At 45.0% G+C, this 15,420-nt stretch overlaps 1 protein-coding gene across 2 annotated transcripts in view; it reads right to left on the bottom strand.

Moving 5' to 3' along the window:
* LOC124796254 (abscission/NoCut checkpoint regulator) overlaps positions 1 to 15,420 on the bottom strand; it is a 149,757-nt gene that overhangs the window by 45,172 nt on the left and 89,165 nt on the right. For both annotated transcript variants that reach the window (XM_047260357.1, XM_047260356.1), the window contains one exon: positions 9,892 to 9,995. In XM_047260357.1, the coding sequence (XP_047116313.1) occupies positions 9,892 to 9,995 (104 nt within the window). The remainder of the gene's footprint in view (positions 1 to 9,891; positions 9,996 to 15,420) is intronic.

Below are 15,420 nucleotides of genomic sequence, written 5' to 3'. Positions count from 1 at the left end.
AACTTTGTATGTGGTGTTGTCTGAAAGCTGACGCAGTCCCTCAGTCACATACTCCCGACGATCAAGTACCACGGTCGTGGAACCCTTGTCCGCCAGAAGAATGACGATGGAATGGTCAGCCTTCAGATCACGGATAGCTTGGGCTTCAGCAGTGGTGATGTTGGGAGTAAGATTAAGGTTTTTTAAGAAGGATTGAGAGGCAAGGCTGGAAATCAGAAATTCCTGGAAGGTTTGGAGAGGGTGATTTTGAGGAAGAGGAGGTGGGTCCCGCTGTGACGGAGGACGGAACTGTTCCAGGAAGGGAACAATTTGGATAGTGTCTTGGGGAGTTGGATCATTAGGAGTAGGATTAGGATCATTTTTCTTCGTGGCAAAGTGATATTTCCAGCAGAGAGTACGAGTGTAGGACAGTAAATCTTTGACGAGGGCTGTTTGGTTGAATCTGGGAGTGGGGCTGAAGGTGAGGCCTTTGGATAGGACAGAAGTTTCGGATTGGGAGAGAGGTTTGGAGGAAAGGTTAACTACTGAATTAGAGTGTTGTGGTTCCAGATTGTGTTGATTGGAATTTTGAGGTTTTGGAGGGAGTGGAGCTGGAAGTGGGAGATTGAGTAGATGGGAGAGATTGGGTCTGTGTGCAATGAGAGGAGGTTGAGGTTTGCTGGAAAGATTGTGAAGGGTGAGTGAGTTGCCTTTCCGGAGGTGGGAAACCAGGAGATTGGATAGTTTTTTTGAGGTGGAGGGTGGCATGCTGTTCTAATTTGCGGTTGGCCTGTAGGAGGATGCTCTGAACAGCCAGCAAACCTATATATATAACGTATCCCTGCCTATGTAGATCAACACCTTAAAACTCATTACACGCAGTCTCCCATCCTTCATCAAAGACACCAACCACTTTCTCGAATGCCTGGAATCCTTACCCAATCTGTTACCCCCGGAAACCATCCTTGTAACCATTGATGCCACTTCCTTATACACAAATATTCCGCACATCCAGGGCCTCGCTGCGATGGAGCACTTCCTTTCATGCCGATCACCTGCGACCCTACCTAAAACCTCTTTCCTCATTACCTTAGCCAGCTTCATCCTGACCCACAACTTCTTCACTTTTGAAGGCCAGACATACAAACAATTAAAGGGAACAGCCATGGGTACCAGGATGGCCCCCTCGTATGTCTGCTTGTGTCTGTGTATGTGCGGATGGATGTGTGTATGCGTGTGTGTGTATGTGTGTGTATTCCTGTCCTTTTTTCCCCCTAACGTAAGTCTTTCCGCTCCCGGGATTGGAATGACTCCTTACTCTCTCCCTTAAAACCCACATCCTTTCGTCTTTCCCTCTCCTTCCCTCTTTCCTGATGAAGCAACCGTTGGTTGCAAAAGCTTGAATTTTGTGTGTATGTTTGTGTGTCTATCGACCTGCCAGCACTTTCGTTTGGTAAGAGGGAAACATTCCAAGTGGGAAAAATATTTCTAAAAACAAAGATGATGTGACTTACCAAACGAAAGCGCTGGCAGGTCGATAGACACACAAACTGAATTTATTATCGAGTTGTAATCCCAGAAATTTAACACTGTCAACCTCTTCGACCTGCATGTTTTCATATGTTATACACAAGCTGGAAGGAAATCTCTTACAGGTTCTGAACAGCATATAGTGGATCTTCTCAAAGTTCAATGACACTGAATTAGCTTTATACCATTCATTAATGTCAGTGAAAATTTGATTAGCAGCTATTTCTAAATCTGTACTTGACTTGCTACTTATTGCAATGTTTGTATCATCTGCAAACGAAACAAACTTAGCTTCTGGCAATGTAACAGATGAGAGGTCATTAACGTGCACAAGAAAAAGCAATGGATCCAAGATGGAACCTTGAGGAACACCACATGCAATTAATTCCCTGTCAGATGAAGACAGACTGTGTACTGCACAGGTATTTTGCAATGACACCCTTTGTTTTCTGTTAGATAGATACGACTCAAACCATTTCACAGCATTGCCGGTGACACCATAACATTCCAATTTACTTAAGAGAATGCTGTGATTCATACAGTCAAAGGCTATTGACATGAAAATGCCAGTAGCCTCTAATTTATTATCTAATGAATTAAGTACATTCTCACTGTAAGTGTAAATAGCTTTCTCTATATCAGAACCCTTCAGAAATCCAATCTGTGACTTGGACAATATATTATTTGCAGTCAGATGCTTAAGGAGATGCTTCAACACAATATTTTAAATATTTTTAAGAAAGCTGGCAAAAGTGAAATTGGTTGATAGTTTGATGGTATCTCTTTCTTGTAAAGAGGCTTAACTTCAGCATATTTTAGCCAGCCCGGAAACGTTCTGCTGATAAGAGATTGATTACACAAATAACTTAAGACAGAACTCAATTCACATGAGCACTCTTTGATTAACTTTGTTGATATGTACCCACTGGAATATTTAGATTTTAAGGATTTTATGATGGGTGCTACTTCTTTGGGAGGTGTGAATGTCATTTCCATTTTACTGAAGTTATTTCTGAAGACTGGTCTCAGATACTCCATTGCACTGTTCACCGAACCTGATAACCCCAAGCTGTCAGTAACAGAAATGAAGTACTTGTTTAAGAGGTTTGCAACACTACACGTACTTGTTACCAAAGTCTCATTTATTTTTAGAACTACATAATAAAGCTGCTTCAATTTCTGGATTACTTGCTTCAATATTCTGCTGTATTCTTTGTACTGCATAACAATTCTAACATCAGAGCTGTTCCTAGATAGTAGATACAGTCTCCTTTTTGTCCTGCATGCTATCTTTATTCCTTGTGTAAGCCACGGTTTATTTTTTGACTTCTGTACGATTTGAGGTACTTTCAGTGAAAACAGTTTTCAAAAGTGGAGGTAGCTTCATTAATGAATGCTTTGTATTTTCCATCTGAGTCAGAAGTATTGTAAACATCTATCCAGTTCATGTCTTTGAGCAATTTCCTGAATTTCTCAATTTTTGACTTATTTATTATCCTCCTGTATTCTGATTTAATAGATTTTTTTTTTTAATCCTGACAAGTTTCAACATTTAACATAAGATGCTGCATATCACGATCAGATAGCCCCATTTTCTATTGGTTTTGTGATATGACTTTCTTCCCTAGATTTGACTACAAAGATATTATCAACAGCAGTCTCAGAGCATTTACGTATCCTAGTAGCAAAGTTCACAGTAGGAACTAAATTGAACGATAGTGTTACTAACTGCAATAATTGTTCACTACACAGCCTTTCAATAAATCACATTAAAATCACCAGCAACCACTACCCTTTTTTTTTTTTTTTTTTTTTTTTTTTTTACCATGAAATGGGGCAGCAGAGCTTCTAGATATTAATGAAGGGGTTAAACTTTCCTGAAGGTGGTCTGTATATACCTACTATTATAAAGAACTTATTGGTTGGTTGGTTGATTTGTTTTGGGGTTTGATGGGGGTCATCAGTCCCCAGTTAAAAACAGACATACTGATAAAAGGCCTATACAGTAAAAGCAGAACCTCTGCACCCAGAGGGAGGGAACACCAAGGGGTATAGAGCTAAAATGAACATCGCAATAACACAAAATAGAGGACACTTAAAAGGAGCAGAGCAAATAGTTGACAAGAGTAAAACAGACTACAGTGGTTGATGGATCAAGTAAAAGGTCAACCACTGAACTACAAACGAAGAACCTCCAGCTGGAAAACATTGATAGAGGTGCCAACACAACTTGTTACCATAAAAGACACTATTTTGGTATCCACGTCACAATTAAAGTCGCTGGAGTGGGTGTAGCCTGAGAAATCATGCGAGAGCACCCACACTAGAGTGAGTGATAAAACCCAGCTGCACGGATAAAACGTAAAACTGAGTCAGCTACAGAGGCATCGTCACCGAGAATTAAAGGAAGTGAAGCTGGTAAATTAAAGGACTGCCGCAAGGGGGGTAAAAGGGGACAGTCCATCGGAAGATGGACCACTGTCAGCCCTGCATCACAGCGACACTTGGGCGGGTTCTTACGATGAAGGAGATAGCTGTGGGTCAACCGCGTATGTCCAATTCGGAGACGGCAGAGAACAACTGAGTCCCTACTCATGCCCCTCAAGGATGAGTTCCACACGGCCGTGGACGACTTGACCATGCGGAGCTTATTTGGCGTGTTCAAGACAGACCATTCAGAGCTCCAGACATCATGGACCTTGCGATGTAGGGCTGACCGGAGGTCTCTTTACACAAGACCAAGCTCCAGGGGTGGCAAAGTGGTGGCCTGCTTGGCCAACCGATCAACACACTCGTTTCCTGGAATGCCGATGTGGCCCGGGGTCCACACAAACGTCGCTGAACGACCACACTCAGCGAGAGCACAAACAGCATCTTGAATAACGTGCACCAAAGGGTCCCTAGAGAAACACTGGTCGAGTGCTTGCAATCCACTCAGGGAGTCACTGCATATGACAAATGACTCCCCAGGGCAGGAGGAAAGGTGAGTGAGTGCACGATAAAAAGCAACCAGCTCCACAGTGAAAACACTGCTCCCATAAGGCAGGGAATGCTGCTCAACGTAATCGCCATGGATGAAAGCAAACCCAGTGCGTCCACCGACCAAAGAACCATCAGTGTACACTACACCTGCATCGCGAAACGAGGCAAGAAGAGCCAGGAATTGTTAACGAAGACTGGCAGGTGGAACGGAGGACTTGGAGTCACAGGACACATCCAAGCAAAGCTGCAAGCGAGGGAGGGACCAAGGAGGGGTAGAAGAAGAGGGCCAGAAGGATGGAGGAAGGGGAAAGGACTCTAGTGACGAGAGAAGGGAATGAACGCGGACCGCGATCGGGAGACCTGACCTAGGCCGCCGTCGTGGGGAGGGGAGTGCACAAGATGGGACAAGGTGCCTGCGGTTTGGGTGGTCGGGCGAGGCATGGATGCAGGCGATGTACGACGCAAGCAACTGTTGTTGGTGGAATTGCAGGGGAGGGATTCCAGTTTCTACAAGAAGGCTAGTCACCGGACTAGTGCGGAAGGCACCTGTGGCCAGTCTGACGCCACAATGGAGAATCGGGTCGAGGATCTGCAATGTTCAAGGCGCTGCTGAGTCGTACACCACACTCCCGTAGTCGAGACGGGACAGGACTAAGGCCTTATAGAGCTATAGGAGGGTTGCTCGTGCAGCCCCAACAAATGGTGTGGCTGAGGCAGCAAAGAATGTTGAGGTGCCGCCAGCACCGTTGTTTAAGCTCACGAAGATGAGGTGTCCAAGTGAGCTGAGCATCAAACAGCATGCCAAGGAAGCGATGCGTCTCCTCAATACGAAGGAGTTCATTGGCCAGGTTGAGCTCTGGATGGAGGTGGGGTCTTGGAGGCTGAGAACTGAAAACCATGGTTGGATGCCCAAAAATGTGCCTTACGGATAGCTCCCTGCAGCCACCGTTCAGCGACACTGATGCTTGGGGAACTGTAATAAAGACAAAAGTCATCGGCATATAGAGAGGAACAGACTGATGAGCCCACCGCAGCTGTAAGACCATTAATCGCCACCAAACAGAGGGGAACACTAAGAACCGAGCCCTGCGGGACACCATTCTCCTGAATAAGAGCAGAGCTAAAATAAGTGCCAACACTAACCCAAAAGGAGCGATTGGAGAGAAAATTCCGTAGAAAAACCGGAAGTGGACCCCGTAAGCCCCATTCGTGCAGCGTAGCAAGGATATGATGGTGCCATGTGGTATCGTACGCCTTCCGAAGATCAAAGAAAACAGCAACTAGATGCTCTCGCTGAGTAAAAGCTGTACGAATAGCCGACTCTAGCGAGACTAAATTGTCAATCACTGAGCGGTCCTGACGGAAGCCCCCCTGTTGCTGGGCTAGGAGGCCCTGAGCTTCGAAGATCCACATGAGCTGCCAACTCACCATCCATTCCAGGAGTTTGCACATAATGTTGGTAAAGCTGATAGGGCGATAGCTATCAACCACCAGAGGATCTGCACCAGGTTTCAGCACCGGGATGGTAATGTTATCCTGTCAACGAGTTGGGAAAACGCCCTCCGTCCAGATGCGGTTAAACAGGGCGAGTAATTCACCCTGACAGTGCACCGAGAGATGGCAAAGAAACTGGTTGTGAATTTGGTCTGGATCTGGAGAGGTATCGAGGCAAGCTGTAAGGGCACTTTGGAACTCCCATTCACTAAATGGGGTGTTTGTATCGTTACCAACGGTGCGTGCGAAACGACAACTGCATACGGTCAGCCTGCTCTTTAATGGTGCGGAATTCTGCGCTGTAGCCTACTATCACGGAAATATGAGCAAAGTACTCTGCCAGATGTTCAGCGAAGGCGATTGGGTCAGTACAAAGTGTACCCCGAAGAGAAAGGCAAGGGACAGACGCATGAGGGCGAAAACCAAAAATGCGCCGAACCCGCGACCACACCTGACATGGGGAGGTGCAAGAAACTATGGTGGCAACATATCGCTCCCAGCAGTCCTGTTTGCTCCGCTGGATTAACCGCCGAGCCCGGGCCCGCAGCTGTTTAAAGGCAACCAAATTCTCTAGGGAAGGATGACGCCGGTGTCGTTGCAGGGCTCGCCGGTGGTCCCGTATAGCTTCTGCAATCTCTGGTGTCCACCAAGGGACTGACTTACGCCTTAGGGTACTTGAAGAGCAGGGGACAGTTGCCTCAGCAGCAGAAACAATGGCCATAGTGACCTCGACCACTGCCAAATCAATGTCACCAGGAAGCGGAGCAATGGCCATAGTAGGTAAGGTGTAGGTTGCCCAATCAGCTCCATGAAGAGACCATTGTGGCAGCTGGTCAGGAGGTTGGGATTGAAGAAGAGAAACCAGGATAGGAAAGTGGTCGCTACCACAGAGGTCGTCGTGAACCCTCTAACTGAGGTATGGAATAAGACCAGGGCTACTAAGAGAGAGGTCAATGGCCAAGTATGTGCCATGAGTCAAGCTAAAATATGTGGGAGCACCAGTGTTAAGGAGGCAAATGTCCTGCTCTGCCAAGAGAGCCTCAATGGTCCTACCCTGGCCTGAGATCTGGGCCCCACCCCATAAAGGGTGGTGGGCATTAAAGTCCCCTAAAAGGAGGAATGGCGGGGGGAGCTGGGCGAACAATGCAGCTAGCTCAGCAAGAGGGACAACCTCATCCAGGAGAAAGTAGAGCGAACAGATGGTAAGCTCCATTCCTGCCTGGATTCGAACAGTCACAGCCTCAAGAGCCGTGTGAAGTGGCACTGGGGCACTAGGAACAGTGGCAAGAACATAAACACAAACATCGCCAGACACCCTGTTGTATTCTACGCATTTCTTATAGTAACCCCAGTAGCCACAGAGGGAGGGGGTCTGCCGAACAGAAAACGAGGTTTCCTGTAGGGCCAGACAAGTGGTAGGCAAGCGGCACAAAAGCTGTTTCAACTCAGCAAGGTGGTGGAAAAAACCAAGGCAATTCCATTGAAGAATAATGGTATCCGACTGTGAAGACATGAGAGAACCTGGGGGGGGGGGGGGGGGGGGGCGGAGGGGGGGGGGGGGGTAGGTTACACCTTAGAAGCGCTCGCCGCCGCCGATTGCAAAGTAGCTTGATCAACTTCCATAGGAGCTGCGGGTCGAGCAACATCTAGCTCCTGAGTGGACACTAGATGCTCCACATCATCTTCAGGTGCTGTGGTGAACTCCTTTTCTGTCTCTATGTACTTCTCCTTTTGCTTTTTCTTCTTTTCGGTAGGGTCCCATTTGTCTTTCGGTTTATCAGGCTGGGTGGGCTTTTCTGACCCAGTCTCATGGACCGAGGAAGACCTGGAAGCCCTACGGCCCTCAGGTGGTGGCATTTTCAGCCACAGGTTGACATCTGGAGGGGCAGTAACCATGGAAGGGAGGGCACCAAGAGATCCCTTCTGCGTGAGGGGAGCCGGAGGAGGCGGGCACTTCTCCGGCTCAGAGTTGGGGACTGAAGTCCTCAAAGAAGGAGGGGTTGTTACTCCCAATGTTGATAACAGGGGAGCAACGGAAGAGGGTGTTCCCCCAACTACCTGGGGGGCAGGAATAGATGGCCGGGCTGGAGGGCCCACAAAAAGTGGTAGAGCTTGGGGGCTCATCGCCAGGGATGGCGACATCATAGCTGCTGCAGCAAACGTCGATGAAATGCGCACAGGGTGAAGTCGGTCATACTTGGGTTTGGCCTCTGAGTAAGTGAGCCTGTCCAAGGTCTTATACTCCATAATCTTACATTCTTTTTGGTAAACCGCGCAGTCTGACGAGCAAGGTGAATGTTTCTGTCAGCAGCTGACCTAATTTTCCTGCCAATTTCTGAGTATCTCTAGTTTCAATCAGAAGCTGTCTGCAAGAATTGTGTACGGCTTGATCAATGTGAGTGTCATTTTCAGCCTGTCTGTGAACATCTTTTGTTTCTGCCCTCCCTACCCTAAAAAACTGCTGATCTGTCATGTGTAACCACTGGTACGTTACCACTTGTGAAAGCCCCCCCCCCCCCCCCCAAAAGGCATTTGCTATTAGCCCATGAAGTTTTTCGTTCCCTTTCCTGCTGAATTGAAGGCCACGCCTAGTATAGTCCCACCTGCTGATAGACTCAACAGGAACCACACTGATATGAGACCCCGTATCTGATCCAAGCAGTCGTTCCACATAAATTAACTCTTCTAACAGAAGAGTTTAAAAGAGGCTGGTCATGGCGCCTCAGAACAGACACAAGCCCAGCACCAGTACGTCTCACTGCTGAAGCTATCTTTACCAGGTCACTCTCAATTGAACAACTAGGGTTCCTATATATTCTGTTGCCCACCCCACCCACTATTACCACAGTGTCTTGCTTTGTGAAGTCTTTGCACAGTGAACCTACATCCTCTATCACCTGACCCAGACTTGCACCAGGTTTAAAAAATCGGATGACCTGGTAACCTGACCCTAGTTCACATCCTGCAACAGTTGGCCAACACCTCTACCATGTGAACTACCTAACAACAAAACTTTCTTCTTCATAGCTTTTTCTGACTTCTTACTTTTCAAACTCTTTTTGAAAGTTTGTTCTGTTCTGTCTACAAATCCAAAAAGTAATAAATATCTGACTCTAAGAGTATCAAACCTGTGGTTAATTTTATATGGGCTAACCCTGGACCTCAATCCAACTGCAAATGAGTATGTTCACCTGCATGTGTCAGAAGTACTGTGTACTCATCCACACAACAAAGATAGTTTATCTTCCAGCATAATTAGCACATAAACTTAGGTTAGCTACCATGGTGTTCTGCTGCTAGCAGTGGCTACTGATGTTCAAAGACATGAAGTTCAAGCAGTCACTACAAACTCTATGGGAGTTCTAAGGCTTATGTATCACAAATTTTGATATGCTGTATCTGAAAACTGAAACACAGGCCTTTAACATGACAGAACTGAAGTGAGTGTCTCGAGATTCAAACGTCTTCTCCAACAATGAACAAAAAAAGGCAAAAATGAATAACAAAAAAAAATCACTACGAATCCAAAAAAATTTCAGGAACTGAACAGTAGAGAATGTGGAGAAGAAGACAAACAAGTCACTGAAACTCCCACATTCGAGAGCTCTGGAGTATAACACCCAAATCAAGAACACCCTTTTTTCAATCCGACAGACACACTAGCATTGACACTGTACTACAGCAAACAATGGGTACAAAAAGTGGTGAGTCACAAGAAGTGAACTGGAGGGAAAAAAAGTATATGCATGCATTACCATTTAATTAGCTGTTAATTAACTCAGATAAAAATACTGATAGACAGTCCATTCACAAACTCCTTGGAACAGAAACGAATAGTACCACCATAGTTTGCAATTGACTCTGCAACGATTAACACATTATGAAAACAAAACATAGTATAATTACCTTTCTGACAAATCCTTAGCCTCTCCAGCATCAGACATTTCACTTGTAAGCTTCGCAAGTAACGCATCAGGATTATCCACAGACACTGCAGTGTCTATTCCACCCTGTCAAAATAAATAACTGTTTCAGAATTTGGATATCATTTGCTGAATTATAAACTGACATCCTACAATACAACACAACAGATCTTGTGTGTCATGATTTCTTGCTTGTACAGAAATCAAAAGAAAATAAATTGCATATTTTGTGGTTTCCTGATCACAGCACCTCATTCTGAATCACCACCACTATGCATTTCTGTACAGACGTCTCTTTTCAATAGCCAAAAACCTATCACTACATATCAACATGTTGCTGTCGTAGTACACGATACAACTTTTCATGAGTACAAATGGTCAGGTTCATTACAAATTCTATCCAGTAATTTTGCAGCTCGTGTCATAAACAATTAAAACAATTCCCAGGGATTTCAGCATACTTACTAATATGAATTTTTATACAAGTAATTGCCTTCCACTTGTTCCTTGGTGGAACTCATTGTGTACACAATATTCAAGCAGATTCTTATAAGACTTTGTAGTTTACAAAATTCTATGTTTGGCCAGTAGGTACCGTCATACGTGACAAGCACAGAAAATCAGATTCATTAAGAAAAGTGATTGTTTTCCAGTTGAGGGAGAACTTGCAGAGGAAGAAAATATCTAACTTCAATTTGGGATGGGAAAAACAGGCAGTATAGAAACAACTACACATTTTTTATGATAAGGATAGGAAACAGAAAGAGAAGGAAGCACATAAGAAAGAATAAATGAACAGCTTTTATTTGTTCTTGTGGGTTACATTAGAAGTATCAGGTTCAACACAGTCAGCCGCACCTTCAAATACACAAGCCATTAGTTATACAGCTGCCACCATGGCACAAGGTCACTGCTATGAACAATTATTCCTCTACCAATGAGATGTAAGCATCCAACCCTCCGAAGCTCCAGCAGTGTGTATACTTAAGTTTGAATATTCATACACTGAGCCCATTTTCTGTGTTTGCCAGTTGAATAACATTAACAGACTTTCATAGTGGCCGTGGCTCAACATCTTCCGATTAGACACTGTATTGAAGAGTGACAGATTTATAAATTTTTTGTATCTGTATATATTTCTGCATCAAATCTACTGTTAGCAACTGACCCTGCAAATACAGCAACAAAGTTGTGTATTATTTTTGCTACATAATATTAGCTGTAGAATAAATATATATCTGAATTCTCTGTTCATGAACAGCATCTGTTCCTCCTCTTGTATCCACTAAAGAACCACACAGCAACATCTCAGTGCTGAGTAGCTTCTAACATCTCTTGTTCAGTTTCAGAGTCAACAAATATCAGAACTGCTGTCAGCAGTTTCTTGTCTCATACAAGCGCAAGCAGCGCAGTAGCGAAAGGTGCCATAAGCTAAAGAAGGAATTCAGCTACCGCCTTCACCCTTAAAACAGTTCATTGAGATGAAGGAAACATGGAAAGAATATATAATACAGCTGCATAAATGTTCCAATGCCTACTAAATCACAGGTGAATCACATTGTGCGTTTCCCCCACCCCATCTACATTTATACTCCGCAAGCCACCCAACAGTGTGTGGCGGAGGGCAGTTAACGTGCCGCTGTCATTACCTCCATTTTCTGTTCCAGTCGCGCATGGTTCCCGGGAAGAACGACTGTCTGAAAGCCTCCGTGCGCGCTCGAATCTCTCTAATTTTACATTCGTCATCTCCTCGGGAGGTACAAGTAGGGGGAAGCAATATATTCGATACCTCATCCAGAAACGCACCCTCTCGAAACCTGGCGAGCAAGCTACACCGCGATGCAGAGTGCCTGTCTTGCAGAGTCTGCCACTTGAGTTTGCTAAACATCTCCGTAATGCTATCACAGTTACCAAATAACTCTGTGACGAAATGCGTCAATCTTCTTTGGATCTTCTCTATCTCCTCCGTCAACCTGATCTGGTACGGATCCCACACTGATGAGCAATACTCAAGTATAGGCCGAACAAGTGTTTTGTAAGCCACCTCCTTTGTTGATGGACTACATTTTCTAAGGACTCCCCCAATGAATCTCAACCTGGTACCCGCCTTACCAACAATTAATTTTATATGATCATTCCACTTCAAATCGTTCCGCACGCATACTCCCAGATATTTTACAGAAGTAACTGCTACCAGTTTTTGTTCCGCTATCATATAATCATACAATAAAGGATCCTTCTTTCTATGTATTCCCAATACACTACATTTGTCTATGTTAAGGGTCAGTTGCCACTCCCTGCACCAAGTGCCTATCCGCTGCAGATCTTCCTGCATTTCACTACAATTTTTTAATGCTGCAACTTCTCTGTATGCTACAGCATCATCCACGAGAAGCCGCATGGAACTTCCGACACTATCTACTAGGTCATTTATATATATTGTGAAAAGCAATGGTCCCATAACACTCCCCTGTGGCACGCCAGATGTTACTTTAACATCTCTAGACGTCTCTCCATTGAGAACAACATGCTGTGTTCTCTTTGCTAAAAACTCTTCAATCCAGCCATACAGCTGGTCTGATATTCCGTAGGCTCTTACTTTGTTTATCAGGCGACAGTGCGGAACTGTATCGAACGCCTTCCGGAAGTCAAGGAAAATAGCATCTACCTGGGAGCCTGTATCTAATATTTTCTGGGTCTCATGAACAAATAAAGCGAGTTGGGTCTCACACGATCGCTGTTTCCGGAATCCATGTTGATTCCTACAGAGCAGATTCTGGGTTTCCAAAAACGACATGATACGCGAGCAAAAAACATGTTCTAAAATTCTACAACAGATCGACATCAGAGATATAGGTCTATAGTTTTGCGCATCTGCTCGATGACCCTTCTTGAAGACTGGGACTACCTGTGCTCTTTTCCAATCATTTGGAACCTCCGTTCCTCTAGAGACTTGCGGTACACAGCTGTTAGAAGGGAGGCAAGTTCTTTCACGTACTCTGTGTAGAATCAAATTGGTATCCTGTCAGGTCCAGTGGACTTTCCTCTGTTGAGTGATTCCAGTTGCTTTTCTATTCCTTGGACACTTATTTCGATGTCAGCCATTTTTTCGTTTGTGCGAGGATTTAGAGAAGGAACTGCAGTGCAGTCTTCCTCTGTGAAACAGTTCTGGAAAAAGGTGTTTAGTATTTCAGCTTTACGCGTGTCATCCTCTGTTTCAATGCCATCATCATCCCCGAGTGTGTGGATATGCTGTTTCGGGCCACTTACTGATTTAACGTAAGACCAGAACTTCCTAGGATTATCTGTCAAGTCAGTACATAGAATTTTACTTCCGAATTCACTGAACGCTCCACGCATAGCCCTCCTTACGCTAACTTTGACATCGTTTAGCATCTGTTTGTCTGAGAGGTTTTGGCTGTGTTTACACTTGGAGTGAAGCTCTCTATGCTTTTGCAGTAGTTTGTTGTTGAACCACGGTGGGTTTTTCCCATCCCTCACAGTTATACTTGGCACGTACCTGTCTAAAATGCATTTTATGATTGCCTTGAACTTTTTCCATAAACACTCAACATTGTCAGTGTCGGAACAGAAATTTTCCTTTTGATCTGTTTGGTAGTCTGAAATCTGCCTTCTATTACTCTTGCTAAACAGATAAACCTTCCTCCCTTTTTTTATATTCCTTTTAACTTCCATATTCAGGGATGCTGCAACGGCCTTATGATCACTGATTCCCTGTTCTGCACTTACAGAGTCGAAAAGTTTGGGTCTGTTTGTTATCAGTAGGTCCAAGATGTTATCTCCACGAGTCGGTTCTCTGTTTAATTGCTCGAGGTAATTTTCGGATAGTGCACTCAGTATAACGTCACTCGATGCTACGTCCCTACCACCCGTCCTAAACATCTGAGTGTCCCAGTCTATATCTGGTAAATTGAAATCTCCACCTCAGACTATAACATGCTGAGAAAATTTATGTGAAATGTATTCCAAATTTTCTCTCAGTTGTTCTGCCACTAATGCTGCTGAGTCGGGAGGTCGGCAAAAGGAGCCAACTTTTAACCTAGCTCGGTTGTTGAGTGTAACCTCCACCCATAATAATTCACAGGAACTATCCACTTCTACTTCACTACAGGATAAACTACTACTAACAGCGACAAACAAGCCACCACCAGTTGCATGCAATCTATCCTTTCTAAACACCGCCTGTGCCTTTGTAAAAATTTCGGCAGAATTTATCTCTGGCTTCAGCCAACTTTCTGTACCTATAACGATTTCAGCTTCGGTGCTTTCTATCAGTGCTTGGAGTTCCGGAACTTTACCAATGCAGCTTCGACAGTTTACAATTACAATACCGATTGCGGCTTGGCCCCCGCATGTCCTGACTTTGCCCCGCACCCTTTGAGGCTGCTGCCCTTTCTGTACTTGCCCGAGGCCATCTAACCTAAAAAACCGCCCAGTCCACGCCACACAACCCCTGCTACCTGTGTAACCACTTGCTGCGTGTAGTGGACTCCTGACCTATCCAGTGGAACCCGAAACCCCACCACCCTATGGCGCAAGTCGAGGAATCTGCAGCCTGCATGGTCGCAGAACCGTCTCAGCCTCTGATTCAGACCCTCCACTCAGCTCTGTACCAAAGGTCCACAGTCAGTCCTGTCGACGATGCTGCAGATGGTGAGCTCTGCTTTCATCCAGCTAGCGAGACTAGCAGTCTTCACCAAATCAGATAGCTGCCGGAAGCCAGAGAGGATTTCCTCCGATCCATAGCGACACACATCATTGGTGCCGACATGACTGACCACCTGCAGATGGGTGCACCCTGTACCCTTCATGGCATCTGGAAGGACCCTTTCCACATCTGTAATGACTCCCCCCGGTATGCACACGGAGTGCACATTGGTTTTCTTCCGCTCTCCTGCTGCCATATGTAGGAGTGTATACTTACCGCCTCCTAGTGAAACTGTTTCCCCTCAGTGAGTCCCAAACCCAGTCCTAGGAGGTCATAATTGCAAGTTTAGATGAATTTTTTGAGAGTCAAATGCACATTGCTGCTGCTCGGTACAAATTTTTCCAAATGCAATGTTATAGTAATCAGTCCTATAAAGAATGGATTGCATAGATCGAGGGCATGACTAGAGATTGTAAATTCTGTTGTGTCTGTGGTGCAACTTACCAGCATGAAATGATATGTAATGCTATTATTCAGAATCTATGGGTCAGAGACTGAAGGACGAAATTCCAAAGCATCACAACCCTAGCACTTGTGAAATGCTAGAAGTCATCGACGAACACGAAGTTCAAGATTTAGCTGAGCAAGAATTCTGTCTACCAGTTATCGCTTCACTCGAGACAAACAACCCCACCCACAGCTCCAGCCTCTGCACTCCTAAGTCAGCTCCACGTAAACAAGGCTGGACATACTACATATGGCCTTTGCAGTGCCAGCAGAATACTAATTACACTGCCCCAGCTCCACAAAAACTGAAATCTTTGTGAAATGCTATGTCACCTA

Source organism: Schistocerca piceifrons, chromosome 4, assembly GCF_021461385.2.
Source record: "Schistocerca piceifrons isolate TAMUIC-IGC-003096 chromosome 4, iqSchPice1.1, whole genome shotgun sequence".
Taxonomy (NCBI): domain Eukaryota; kingdom Metazoa; phylum Arthropoda; class Insecta; order Orthoptera; family Acrididae; genus Schistocerca; species Schistocerca piceifrons.
Note: the sequence above shows the minus strand (reverse complement) of the source record. Positions and strands in the feature narration are given on the sequence as shown.